The sequence below is a fragment of the Octopus sinensis genome, linkage group LG11 (assembly GCF_006345805.1).
Source record: "Octopus sinensis linkage group LG11, ASM634580v1, whole genome shotgun sequence".
Lineage (NCBI taxonomy): Eukaryota > Metazoa > Mollusca > Cephalopoda > Octopoda > Octopodidae > Octopus > Octopus sinensis.
The window spans coordinates 17734142-17749988 of record NC_043007.1 but is presented as its reverse complement, the minus strand read 5'-3'; the positions used below and the strand labels follow the sequence as shown (position 1 = coordinate 17749988).

The 15847-nt window shown below is 38.7% G+C and overlaps 1 protein-coding gene across 1 annotated transcript in view; it reads right to left on the bottom strand.

The window, feature by feature from the left end:
* Nucleotides 1–15847, bottom strand: part of LOC115217254 (WD repeat-containing protein 62) — a 227795-nt gene that overhangs the window by 89319 nt on the left and 122629 nt on the right. Inside the window, 1 exon segment of the mRNA XM_036507131.1 lies at nt 4257–4439. Within this exon segment, the coding sequence (XP_036363024.1) occupies nt 4257–4439 (183 nt within the window).

Genomic DNA, 15847 nt, shown 5'->3' with positions numbered 1-15847 from the left:
GATTGTTTGTTTTCATGTGTAAAACTTGACTGCATTCTATTAGTGTGACGTAGAAAGCGCTTTTGTGACGTACTAACGTTCGGAAAACTGTAAACAAACACGGCAGACAAAATACGGCTACGCATTTCGCCCGGCGTGCTAATGTTTCTGCCAGCTCTTTGCTTTTTTAATATTAAATTTCGGCGAAGTTTCGCTTGTCGTAGCACAAGTTTTCCGTCGATTTCCGTAAAAAACTTTTATTTTTTTACATAAGTAATGAGAGCGAAAGAGACTAAGAGGAAGCGATTTTATGACGAGGGAAGTTTGTCTTTGAAGTTACCGTCTAGGGGAAGCATTGATGTACATGTGTGTGTGTGTATGTGTTTGATGGGGTGTGGGAGACAGTATGTTGTGTAAGTGAAGTGCTTCTGTTAGTGTGTGTGAAGAGACAGAGAGAGTAATGTGTGAAAGAGAGAGATAACTGAAATTTTTTACTCGGTGTATGTGTATATGTATGTCTGCATGTATGTGTGTGTGTGTATGTATGGCCGATTCATCGTAATTACGATGAATCGGCCATACATACATACACACACACACATACATACACACACACACATACTTACACATACACACACACATACATGCAGACATACATATACACATACACCGAGTAAAAAATTTCAGTTATCTCTCTCTTTCACACATTACTCTCTCTGTCTCTTCACACACACTAACAGAAGCACTTCACTTACACAACATACTGTCTCCCACACCCCATCAAACACATACACACACACACATGTACATCAATGCTTCCCCTAGACGGTAACTTCAAAGACAAACTTTTGTTATTAGAAGGTGGCTGACTATAGCTTGTTTACATTTAAGATGTCTAATACGTCACGAAATTGGTGGTCGAGACGGAGTAAATAAAATAAAGCCGAATGACGGAATATCATTGGTTAAAATTCTAATTATTAAACAACGTTAAACTTAGAAGTTACAATTCCGTTTTCATTCTGGTTTACAATTAAGTTTACTTTTGACACATTCTACCAGTATACGAAGTTTCAAATTGTTTGGTTCAGTAGGAAAAATTTGAAAAAACTGGCTTCAGAATAGAAAAGATCCGGCAGGAGGCAGACAGACTGGCGGACAGACGGACTGGTGGGCAGACGGACTGGCGGGCAGACGGACAGGCGGGCAGACGGACTGGCGGGCAGATGGACTGACAGGCAGACAGATAGATGGAATCTATTTCCCAACTTGCTTACATCAAACAAATAACAAAGCTTCTCATTATATCAATATATGACATTAGAAGCTACCTGATCAGAAGCTTTCATGACTGATCCCATGAAAAGCAAAATCAAAGATAATTATTTACCACAAGTAAATTTATAAGGATCTTAGGTAAATTATATTAAAACAGCCATAAAGAAGACATCCTGAGAAAAAAACTAAGAGGAATTTGAACCTAAAACTTTCAGAGTGCCACAAGGTTGCTGTGTACAGTGAAATTGATTTAATTTACTAGAATAGTCAATTAAAGTATGAATAAAGAATTTACTGTTTGCATTTAATTTTCTGTGTCCACAGGTTGAATATTAGACGAGTTGTATAAATATGCAGAGAAGCATTGACGGCTTTATTGAACTCAAATGTCCAGTGAAGTTATTGCTTACAAATGCATGTAACCCCCTCCACAATCACCCCACCATTAAAAGAAAAAAAAAAAGCTGTTAATGTTAGGAAATGGTCAACCAGAAATCAAATGATCAATCCACTACACATGATACTGGAGAATCAAGCTGAGTCAAACCAGCTGACGTAACTATGAACCCTGATGAAGACTTCTACAAACATTCCTAATATTCTCTTTTTCTTTTACTCTCTTTTACTTGTTTCAGTCATTTCACTGTGGCCATGCTGGAGCACCGCCTTTAGTCGAGCAAATCGACCCCAGGACTTATTCTTTGTAAGCCTATCGGTCTCTTTTTGCCGAACCGCTAAATTACGGGGACGTAAACACACCAACATCGTTTGTCAAGCAATGTTGGGGGGACAAACACACACATATATATGATGGGCTTCTTTCAGTTCCCATCTACCAAATCCACTCACAAGGGTTTGGTCGGCCCATGGGTATAGTAGAAAACACTTGCCCAAGGTGCCACGCAGTGGGACTGAACCCAGAACCATGAGGTTCATAAGCAAGCTACTTACCACACAGTCACTCCTACGTCTACTAGCTGTTGTTGTTGTTTAACTTCAGGTCAGCAATGATCAAATAGACCTAAAGCATTCCTGTTATGATCAATCTGACTTTTTTTAGTAACTACAACTTTTATTATCTAATGAGCTTTGTCCTTTTTTGCTATACATAATACAATAGCGTATGATTTTGAGGGAGATTTTGTTTGCTATTTCGAGACTATCCCTTTTGGCTTGTAGTTTAATGTTTAGTTTGACACCAAGAGAGGCTCCATAAATGTGTAAAACTAATTGAAAGTCAAGGCAAATGTAACTGAAGTCTAAGAGTTTGACTGTGTCTATTTTGTTCTATTTCCCTTCTACCTTCATACCAACCATCTACAGCTGAATCTGTCAAAATAAGCACTTCCAACGTCTCCAGCATCATTAAACACATCATCCACCAACTTAAGCTGTTTAAAATCAAAACATACAGCTTCCATCGTACTCACCTGAAACACTCTTCATTCACAATCCCTTCACCTTTTTCCAAGTCTTTGTTAATTTAATTCTCAGACATCTTTGAAAGCCATCTGTATCAGCCTATTTTCTTCAAACTAACATTACCCAGCCAACAAATCATTTATGTATTTGTGCACTCCACATACACTCACATCTTTATGTTACATAGTAACTGTTTTTACATTACTCTGTGCGTGTGTGTGTGTGCACGCACGCACACATACACAGAAATATTAATATTTCCTTCTCCAAGTCTTTTGCTGAAGTCAGTACATTAAGATAATGTTCTGGTTACTTCTACAAAATATTTATTTCCATATCATATATACGTGTGTGTGTGTGTGTGTGCATGTATTGCATTTCAGACCCTATAACTTCTCCAGTTTTCCAGCCACAAAGTATTCTCTTCCAAAACCAGATATTATACAATTTGTAACACAAACAACCTCCAATATGAAATACAAACGAAATCCTTCAGAACTTCTTCATTCAAGTGAAACTCCTTCGTGTCCTTCATGCTACAACTTAGCAATTGGTCTCCGAATCATGTCAGCAGCCATGATCATCATTCGCCCCACTCCCAAACCAACACCACCCATCTAACATTGATGTGAATGAAAATTCAGTAGACTATATTCAAAAGCAGTCTCCAAAACTGTAGTACTTCTGGTCTACCTTTCTCCTGCTTTTCCTATCACCATCCCAACAGCCATCCTTGACACTGAACTAATATATTTACATGTAAGTCACACCCCTAATTTCGTGCTAAATCTTGGTACAAAAGTTTTCCCTTTCATATTTAAACTTTGCCCCGTGTATATGTCGCACCCCAATTTTCCTACTTAAACATCACGTATAAAATATTTGGACTTATTCACAAGTAAATATGGTGATTAGTTGCTGTTCATTAATACCCCCAAACCAATCAACACACCCATTTCACACTGTATAATCTCTTAGTGTACCCACACCACTGCCCCACACCGACTTCACCAACTACCTCACACAATCCTTGCTCCCCACAATGTCAATAAAACTAGATAGTAATATCGTTATCCTCTAGGCCTGTAAAACAGGTCTTGTTAAAGAATTCGGCTGTTAAAACACACACAAGTAGAAACGTGTGTGTGTGTGCACGTGCACTCAGACCCACATGCGTATGTATGTACACACATAAATGTTCCAAACAGCTGATAGACAATGTGGGGATGAGGTGAACCAGAAGTATAGGGTCAGTGACATCAGGAGCTGAGGGACCCTACCAGATGGCCAGCAGTGAGGGAGGTCACATGAGCATAAGTCGGATCAGCGTGGGCTTCTCCTAAGTAGGACCAGTGTGGGCCTCTTTGCTTTGGGGCAGTCATGGTGCACAGGCGTGTGTGGACGTGTGATAAAGAAGGAATGTGTTGTTAGGTTCTGGCAAGAAGTTAGGCAGGTAGAGCGCCTTTGGATGTAACCTAGCTGGAAAGTTGACACTGTAAGAGAATCCAAGAGGTTGGTGAATCACACTTCATCCCTCATACTACAGATAATTTATATGGTGGAATGTGAATACTCACCCGTAACTCAACCCATTTTTCAAGCAAACGTTTCTCATTGAACTCACAAAGCAAGCCAGACTGTGTTATTGTGTAAGTATAGGCAGACATAGCACCTTTACCACAGGCCACATCCTTGAAGAAATTGTTTTTCTGTTCACCAAGAATTCCTGAACGGCCCATTAATGGAACTGTTTCATTTATCTGGAAATGAAAAAAAGAAAAACATCAAAAGATTACATGAAAAACCTATAGTGTTGGGTTTTACAAAGAGGAAAGTAGAGTTTATCATAATGTTTGTCATGAAAACATGTCTGTAAGCGTTGTTGATAACTTTAACTATGGTCCTTCCTTATAGATGATATATTCAATAACTATTGGAGTTGTGTTTTTGTTTTCTTAAATGAGAGAGAGAAGGAAAGATGGGAGAGATCAGAAGATAGAGTGGAAAGAAACAAGAGAGTGAAAAGAAAAACAGTTGAGATGTTAGGGAGAGAGATACTGAGAGGGGATGAAAGAGATGAGACTAATATGAACAATTTCAATATATATATAGAGAGAGAGAGGTAGTAAAAAGAGTGGCAAAGACAGCCAAGAAAGTAAATTACAAGACTGAAGACGCTAATGTCCACAGTTCAAATCTCATTAAGAGCCAACTTTATGTTTCACCACTAATTCATCAATTAAATAAATAGCAGTAATTAAACTAACCATAAATTGAACAAATGTACCATATTTGATGGCATAAGAGATGCAAAGGTATATCAGACACACCCTGATTTCAGCAGCACATATCAAGAAAAACGATTTTTCATGCACTAAAGCTCATTAGGGGCCTAACTTCACATATAGGACCTAGCACTGGCTCGGGAATGAAATTTGCTTAAGGAGTGCAAACCCAGGTCCAAAAATATTTACAAACAAGGTCTTTTTTTTTCTTTTTTTTTTTTTTTTTTTGCTATTTTTGTGTTTTGTTCTTTGAGAAGGAACCTAAATTCCAGCTACTTTTTACACATCACTTTTTATTTACCGTTTTCTAAACCCGAGGGAAAATAAGTAGGGCTGCAAATTTTGGTTCTGAACTCCAAGAAAATTTTAGGGGGTTGCACTTGCACCACCTGCAACCCCTGTTCTCAGGCCCATGGGACCTAGAACGATTTTCTGAGGCATTTTTTTTTAGCGAAAATGTGTCTTATATGCCATCAAATTACAGTAGTCAGCACCCTTATAAAATTAACCCTTGTGTATGTATAAGGAGAAATAGTTCCCAACCTTGTGACAGGACCCAAAATTAAGTTTCTAATGAACCAAATTCAATATTATTACAGGTAATTAAACAGAACTGAGGAGAATAGAAAAGAAGAGGGAAATATTCATCCATAATAGAATTTGCAGGATTTAATCTTATTAAATAAACAAATAAATAATTACTTAATAGCATAATATATCATTATTATTCATTTAATGCAAGTAAACACAATATGTCATCCACCCCACAAGTCTGTGTTTAATAATAACAGCATCAGTTAATGATATCAGTAATAACTTCCGGCATATAACCACTATTAGCTTTCAAAGGAAATAATACAAGCAAAATAAACAACATAGGCGTAGGAGTGGCTGTGTGGTAAGTAGCTTGCTTACCAACCACATGGTTCCGGGTTCAGTCTCACTGTGTGGCACCTTGGGCAAGTGTCTTCTACTATAGCCTCGGGCCGACCAAAGCCTTGTGAGTGGATTTGGTAGGTGGAAACTGAAAGAAGCCTGTCGTATATAAGTATATATATATTCCTATACACATACATACACACACACACACACACACACCACACACACACACACACATATATATATATATATATATATATATGTGTGTGTGTGTGTGTGTGTGTGTGTATGTATGTGTATATGTTTGTGTGTCTGTGTTTGTTCCCCCAACATTGCTTGATAACCGATGCTGGTGTGTTTACGTCCCGGTAACTTAGCAGTTCGGCAAAAGAGACCGATAGAATAAGTACTAGGCTTACAAAGAATAAGTCCTGGGGCCGATTTGCTCGACTAAGGGCGGTGTTCCAGCATGGCCACAGTGAAATGACTGAAACAAGTAAAAGAGTAACAGTTGGTTGTGGTGGGGCTTAAGAATAAACAAAATCATGATGAACAAAACCTAAAAAAGAGAAAACTATGTCCTGAGCATCATCGATTTTCTTTAGGGTTTTGTCACTGAGAAGTACGCACATCACAACTACATTACACAGATGTGCATAAACATGCATAACATGAACAGTGGTGTAACACAGCATGCAATGCACAAGTTTCACAACAACACTGACAGAGAGAAAGGTATATACTTCATGACCAATATAAATCTCTCTCTCTATAAAGCTGAAGTTGTCTGTGTAGGCAGGTTTGGTAGCCTTCAGCTAACACTATCTCCTCCGAGACCCTGCGGCACAAGTTGACCAAAATTGAGAGTATGATAGAAGAAGGCTTGCTCTTCCTTCCATAGAAGAAAAATTCAAATCGGACCATGTTAACACCAAAAATTATTTACATCAAAAAGGTGCTTTTTTTTCTATGAAAATCCCTTAATTTTTTACGATTCTTTGACTGCTGTGTCACCATTTTTCGGTGTATTTCAACCAGAAAAATGTTCACTTAAAGAGAATAACAAGCTACATAATGCAAAAGTTTTACTTTCCAAAAATTCCAATTCTAAAGGGTCGAAAAGAAAACAAGCCCGAGCAACGCGATACTGCTAGTTGAAGAATAAATTTATTTGCCATCTTGAGATTAGAACTAAGAAACACCAAGACTCACTATCATCTGTATCATCATCATTGCTCTTCTACATTCAGTAATACAGTGTGTGTGCGCACGGATGAGTTATTTGAGGCTGCAAGCCTCCCCCCATACAGCAGAGTTGAGAAATTTAAACGACTTTTTCACTTCACTAGGGTATGCATTATGGCATCATACTACATTATATAAAATATATTCTGTTATATAGAGCTGCCAAGCCCAAATAATAAGTAACTATAACAGGTCAATAATTAACAGTCTATGATTATTTTACCCTTAGACTGTCTGATCAATCAATCTGTCTGTACAATATTTTTGTGCAAGAAAAAGATTGATCTTATTCATAATTAAAGATCCTTTTCTTTCTTGATTGAGATTCATATATCTATTTACAGAATTTTAATTAATTATAACTCATTGTATTTTGTAGAAATGGTTCCATAGTAAGGCGGTGAGCTGATAGAATCATTAACACGACGAGCAAAATGCTTAGCAGTATTCTGTCTATCTTTACGTTGTGAGTTCAAATTCTGCCGAGGTCAACTTTGCCTTCCATCCTTGGGGATGAGGGTCGATAAATTAAGTACCAGTTGTGTACTGGGGTTGATTTAATCGACTGGCCCTCTCCCCCAAAATTTTGGGCCTTGTGCTTAGAGTAGAAAAGAAATGGTTCCATAGTCTTCTTTAAAAAAGTATCAGTACATTTGTTATCCCTGATCTGAGTTCAAATCCTGCTGAGGTTTCAACTTAGCCTTTCTTTCATGATCAATAAAGTGTCAGTCCAATAGTGGAATCAATTCTTCTCTTGCCATCTCTAAAGTCATCATCATTAATCATCACTTAACAGCCACTTTTCTATGCTTGCATGGGTCAGAAGGAATTTCACAATATGTTATCTTTTATGTTTTACTTGTTTCAGCCATTTGACTGCAACCATGCTTGACCCCAGTAATTATGGGCTTTTTAAAATCTGGTACTTATTTTCTATTGACTTCTTTTGCCAAACCAAGTCAAAGAAACATACACAAACCAATGCCAGTTGTCAAGCAATGGTAGGGGTCACGGTCACACACACATGCCAGTGTCATGCAAAAAGCATTCATACTGGTCCTATGTAAGAAGCTCTTGTGCTGGTGCCACATAAAAGCGCTCATGCCAGTAGCATGTTAGAAGCACCCAGCACACACTGTAAAGAGGTTGGCATTAGAAAGAGCATCCAGCAGTAGAAACCAAGCCAAATCAGGCTGGAACCCGGTGCAGCTCTTCAACTCCAGTCAAACTATGCAACCCATGCTAGCATGGAAAATGGACATATATGACATATATATGTATATATGTACATATATGTGTGTGTGTGTGTGTGTGTGGAAGAGGTAGACCCAGGAAAACCTGGGACGAGGTGGTGAAGCACGACCTTCGAACTTTAGGTCTCACCGAGGAAATGACTAGAGACCGAGACCTTTGGAAGTATGCTGTGCGTGAGAAGACCCAGCAGGACAAGTGAGACCATAATCCGTGGCCTCTACCTGGGATGTAGCCAGTCCACTTATGCATACCTTTCCTTCTTGGGACACAAAACTCTACTTGCGAAGACCTGTTGAGGCAAGTGAAAATCAAAATCGATCAACATCAATGGAAATTGTAGCTGTGATACCAGTGCCGGTGGCACATAAGACAACCATCCGAACGTGGCTGTTGCCAGCGCCGCCCTGACTGGCTTCCGTGCCGGTAGCACGTAAAAAGCACCATCCGATCGTGGCCGTTTGCCAGCCTCGTCTGGCACGTAAAAAGCACCCACTACACTCTCGGAGTGGTTGGTGTTAGGAAGGGCATCCAGCCGTAAAACATTGCCAGATCAGACTGGGCCTGGTGCAGCCTTCTGGCTTCCCAGACCCCAGTTGAATTGTCCAACCCATGCTAGCATGGAAAGCGGATGCTAAACGATGATGATGATGATATATATCAAAATAGCAACAAGGATATCCAGAGGTAATGCAGTACGATTGTTTCATGCGACTCCATTTAATCAAATTTAATTAAATCCTATGTTTTTGTGCAGCTGAGGATTGCTCTGCATTTTAAATTGATGTAATGATTGCATTGTTCAATTAAATGGAGTCGCATGAAACGATCGTACTGCATTACCTCTGGATATCCTTGTTGCTGATTTTGATTTTAATCACCTTATTTTAAATTGTATGGATAATACCATACTAATTTCTGGTGCCTCAACTTAAGTACTATATTCATCTGAATCCATCTGTGTGTGTGTGTGGTGTGTGTGTGTGTGTGTGTGTGTGTGTGTGTGTGTGTGTGTTGTGTGTGTGTGTGTATATATATATATATATATATATATATTATATATATATATATATATATGACAGGCTTCCACATAGTTTTTATCTATCAAATTCACTCACAACACATTGGTCAGCCCAGAGGTATGATAGAACACACTCGCCTAAGGTATGCAGTACAGTGGGACTGAACCCAAAACCACATGATTGCAAACTGAGCTTCCTAACCTCAGAGCTATTCCCTGCACCTATATATGATGATATCATAACCATCTGATTCCCCCTAATATAATGATAAAACTATCATCACATTAACAACCCTGTAAATCATTTTTTGTTTGCTCTTCTTCCAAGGGTTTTTTTTTTTTTTTTTGTTACTATACAAAGGTGCATTATACCTGAAGCGTAATGAACCCACAACCTTGAGGTCACTGGAAAGCAACTATAAAACCAATACGTACACAACTAAAGAGCTACATCCTGTTACAGGTAATATATTCCAGATTTCATAGCAGTAACCAGATTGTTTTCACAGCTGTTCAGCCATTCCAGCTCCATCTACGATGCCTAAGCAAGCAGTACTACCAAAAATATGAACGGATAATTTGGGCAGAATATTATTATTATTATTCATAATTATCATCTATATTGTTTTCATGTCCGTTTATTTACTTCTTGCCTCCTTCTTCAGTTCTTCCTCCACACTTACACATATTTACTTGCTTGACATGGGTTTACAATACTTTATACAACAACGTGAATATGTGTGTGTGTGCACACACAATTATAATGTTAACATATTATCAATGGGGTGATATTTAGTGATTCAAAGTTTGCTAAGATGGATAGAGAGAGAAAGAGGAGAGAGAAAGAGAAGACGGAAAAGTTTGAGGGTGGAACATAAGTGTGTGTGCACACACATTCAGAGAGGAAGATGGGAAGAAGTGTGTTACTGTGTATATACGGACTAGTCATAGATGCAGGCACAGCCTGGTGGTTCACAAATTTGTTTCACAATTCTTAGTCCTTGAGTGCAATCGAAATCAAATCAAATTCGCAAATTCGATGACTGGCACCTGTGCCAGTGGAGCGCTAAGAGCACCATCCAAGTGTGATTGCTGCCAGAGAAGCTGACTGGCTTCCGTGCCAGTGGCACATAAAAAGGACCATTCGAGCGTGATCGTTACCAGCGTTGCCTCACTGGCACTTGTGCCGGTGGCACGTGAAAAACATTCGAGTGAGGTCGTTGCCAGTGCCGCTGGACTGGCTCCTGTCCAGGTGGCACATAAAAAACACCACTTGAGCATGGCCATTGCCAGTACCGCCTGACTGGCCCTCATGTCGGTGGCACATAAAAGCACCCACTACTCTCGGAGTGGTAGGCATTAGGAAGGGCATCCAGCTGTAGAAACTCTGCCAGATCTGGTTCGCCAGTCCTCAGTCAAATCGTCCAACCACGCTAGCATGGAAAGCGGACGTTAAACAATGATGATGATAATGATGAATCCCTTTACTTGGTATTTTAGGCAAGATGAGAGTATCATCTGGTTTGATTGCAGTATTAATACTCATCAATATCCTTTCCATTTCAAGTAACATCAATGTATGTCTGCTGGTATTAACAAAACAGCTTCTATATGATCATTTGATCTGCAGGAGGAAATAGCCAAATCTCCCTCACATCATTCTCTCCCATATTAAACACATAATATGTTGCAATATAATCTCTATATATATATAAAGCTGAAGTTGTTGTGTATGTCAGGTTTGGTAGCCTTCAACTAACACTATCTCCTCCGAGACCCTGCGGCGCAAGTTGACTAAAATTGAGAGTATGATAGAAGAAGGCTTGCTCTTCCTTCTGTAGAAGAAAAAATTCAAATCGGGCCATGTTAACACCAAAAATTATTTACATCAAAAAGGTGCTTTTTTTCTATGAAAATCCCTATTTTTTACGATTTTTTGACTGCTGTGTCACCATTTTTCAGTATATTTCAACCAGAAAAATGTTCACTTAAAGAGAATAACAAGCTATATAATGCAAAATTTTTACTTTTCAAAAATTCCAATTCTAAACTGCTAGTTTCTGATAAACAATAAGACAGAAGGTTATTGTTCAAAAGCCTTTCATTAAAGGTCAATTCAACAAGGAATGATTTACAACTTAATAACAAAAACCAGCTTTACTTCAAGTCAACGAGGACAGGCTTCAACACAATTTCTAGCCTGCTAGAAACAGTAGCTACACTTGACACTCTACTGTCTTAAATTAGGAAATGGTCGCATGACTATCATTATTATCATTGTTTTAGTGTTAATTTTTACATGCTCACATGGGTCAAATGCAGATCTTCCAGATCCAGGCTGTAGTTTCCAGCTCAGAATATCTGGAACCACTGGCTTACACTCATTGTCTGATCCCCATATACTGCATTAATATTCCTCACACTTTCCATTGCATTGTTGCCTTTATTGAACCCATAGAGCAAAATATGCCAAATATGCTCCTTTGTCACTTCCATTAAAGCTTTGAAAAAATAACTGTTAAAATTGAACTGCACTCTTCAAAACTTGCACTAAGAATAAGACCAAGGTAAAATTACTACCTACTTCTATAGCAAATTGAAGCAGGTAGTTTAACCCATCCCTCTCTGACATTTAGTTCATACAATAGAAAAAAACCATGACCAATATATATATATGTATGTATATATATACATATATATATAGTTAATCCAAACAAGAAAGCACAAAAAAACACAACGCGAGGACGTGGAACAAATAGTGTTATTGTACGCTCATGAAAGAAGGAGGGTTTAACGTTTCGAGCGGAGCTCTTCGTCGGAAACATAGGAGAAGGAAAGATCCAGAGAAAGGAAGACTATGACCATTATACTAATACATCTGTTTGTTTTGTACATCACCTGTCTTCGTCTTGTTTTTTCGTAAACTCTCCCTATATATATATATATAGAATGTTATTATATCTATCTAACTTGAATAAGGTTAACTTTATAACATTGATATAACAGTGTACCATATGTATGTAGAATGAGGTTAAAGAGAAATTCTGCAATGAAAGCACCCTCTATGTGCATTTAATAATAAGGGTAAGGTGTACTCTTATTGGCCAACACTGTAAGCAGTGAAGCATAAAAACCTCAATGACTACTGAAGAAATTTAAATGCTAGTTAATCCTACAGTCTGGGTGACACAGAGTGCTTCTGTTGTTTGTAAAACAATCATGACGTTAGAAAGAAACAACCAGAGCTGTATTAAGTATCTTTTACAAGATTAATAACACAGCAATTAAAAGGTGGGCAGTGATGTTTAATACCTGGTGAAAAATCTGATGTACAAAATTATATAAGCAACATCTGTATTGAAAGTTGATGAGTATGTAGCGAAAGCCACTTATTATACAATAATGAATATTATCAACTAGTTATTGCTATCACAATTAGTGGGTTACATACAATACTGGATGGTATCAACTGGTTATTGTTATCAAAATTAGTAGGTATCGTATCATATGCATAATATTATCAATATTTATTTCTTTACTACTCACAAGGGGCTAAACACAGAGGGGACAAACACACGGATTAAGTTGATTACATCAACCTCGGTGCGTAACTGGTACTTAATTTATCGACCCCGAAAGGATGAAAGGCAAGGTCGATCTCGGTGGAATTTGAACTCAGAACGTAACAGTAGACGAAATACGGCTACGCATTTTGCCCAGCGTGCTAATGATTCTGCCAGCTCCAATATTGTTATCAAAAAGGTTTTGTCCTGTAGTAATCATTGAACAAGTGTATGCAGGTCAGTTTTATCACCCTGCACACATCTCAGATAGGCCCATCAGATGGCATGTCTATGTAACTCAAACCAGCAATATCCTGGCACTCGGTAACACTGCCAAACCAAGAATCTCTGGAAGTTAATATGAAAAAGATACGAGGATAGGAAATGAGTTTCATAATAGTAAAAAAAATCTAAATAATTAAAAGCTTGAACCACACTTTCATGAGAGTTTGATCAACCCACCTTGACAGGTAGTTCTTCAAATTTTAATATCAAGTTCTTATTTCTTTATTGCCCACAAGGGGCTAAACACAGAGGGGGCAAACAAGGACAGACAAAGGGATTAAGTCGATAACATCGACCCCAGTGTGTAACTGGTACTTAATTTATCGACCCCGAAAGGATGAAAGGCAAAGTCGATCTTGGCGGAATTTGAACTCAGAACGTAGCGGCAGACGAAATACCTATTTCTTTACTACCCAGAAGGGGCTAAACACAGAGAGGACAAACAAAGACAGACAAACGGATTAAGTCGATTATATCAACCCCAGTGCGTAACTGGTACTTTTTTAATCGACCCCGAAAGGATGCAAGGCAAAGTCGACCTCGGCGGAATTTGAACTCAGAACGTAAAGACAGACGAAATACCACGAAGCATGTATTTTTCAAGACATTCAAACATTAGTACAGATTTTCTAAAACCATAAGCTTTATTTTTAAAAGCTTGAAGCACTCCCAGACACCTCTTCTGAAGCACTGGTGCACTGCACTGCACCATTTGGAAACCATTGATCTAGACAATCACGTATACTGTAAACTCAATTGCCAGGTGACAGGAGCTTCCAGTACGGTACACAATGATTTCTCTTCTGTTCTTCACTAAACATGGATAGCAGCAGAGATTATTAACCTGAGCAACACAAGCATCTTTATTAAATCAACTTCAAATAAAGAGCAAGATGAAAAGAAAGCAGCTGTCCCACTGTAGAAGAACAAAGAACAAAGTAACACCAGACCATAACTGATGACCTACAAATCGGTTCGCTTCAGTATCACTGCTGTGATATTTAGTTACACAAAGCCAGCTAGTTCTTCATCTGTGAGGGGGTGCAGCCTAGGAGCAGAGGGGGTGGCTGAGACTATACAGAAGACAATGAAGAAGATAATAAGCTTCCACTTGAAAGTAATAAATCAAAGTAATTGTTTCACACCAACACTCCATTATGGTTCCACTTGGTTGGTTAACATTACAGAATGGCAAAATGCTTGATGCCAGTCGGATAGTTTTGACTTGGGTTTTCTCAGCTGCACATTCCACCATTCAACACTATATCATGGTGAAAAACTCACACAGCATGCTTCTTTAAGACAGGACTATCCCAACCATACCACCCAAGACCTATTGAAAATTAATGATATAAAAAAAATGATCCCTTATAAGTACTCCTTACAAAGCCATGATGCATAACACACTGGAACACATGCAAGAATATTACCATATGTAAATATCCAACAAATGTTAGATTTTTTTGATTTTTTTTCATTTTTTTAATTGCTTATTCAGAAAAGAGTAGCACATATGACCCCCACCCACCCACTTTTTTTTTTTTTTTTTTTTGCAGAACTTTGTATCTGGGGGGAAATAGAAGGGAGACAGTTACCTTTTGACTGGATACTTGATTTGAAACAGGTTGGATTTTACTAAACAAGATAATGTACATACACAAGGGTGGTGCTTGTCTATGGGCAATGAATTAAGCTTGCCACCCACTTATAAGTAATGTAGGAATGGATTTAGTATAGTAATGAGGCTAAGGTCACACGACAATGTTTGGGTGAGAGTTGACCTCATCATGAAAGTGTGGCTGGCTTTTTTTTTCTCTCTCATAAAATGTGAAGATAGCCAATGCAGACATATATAGGTTAACTCACCACTTGTAGTCACGTATAGCTCTCCAGAATGAACACACACACACACATTCTTATCTATAAAAAATTAATGCAACTCTTTAATTCACTTCATAACAAAATATCCAAAACTCTATCTCTCCTTCCTCTTTCTTTCTCTCTCACACACCACACACTATCTTTTACTTGTTTCAGTTGCTGGACTGTGGCCTTGTTGTGGCACCACCTTTAAAGTTTTTAGTTGTTCCTTCTCGAGCCATGCCTGGCTCATAAGGGCCGGTTTCCCGGTTTCTTGGCGTATAGGTTCCCCACCTGGAAGGGGCGCTGGTCCGTCACTGGTGAGCTGCAAGATGCAGGAGGAAAGAGTGAGAGAAAGTTGTGGCGAAAGAGTCAGTAGAAGTTTCGCCATTACCTTCTGCCGGAGCATTGTGGAGCTTAGGTGTTTCGCTCATAAACACACACATCGCCCGGTCTGAGATTCGAACCCGCGATCCCTCAACCACGAGTCCGCTGCTCTAACCACTAGGCCATGTGCCTCCACTAAAGTTTTTAGTCAAATAGATCCATCCAGGTATTTATTTTAAAGTCTGGTACTCGTTCTATCAGTTTCTTTTGCCAGTCTCCTAAGTTACAAAGACATAAATAAACCAACACTGGTTGTCAAGAAATGGTGGAAGGCTATCTCCCTCTCTCTCTCTCACACACGCGCGCACACACGCACGCATACGCACGCACACACACACACAGAGGCTTGTTTGAGTTTCCATCTGCCAAATCCACTCATAAGGCTTTGGGCA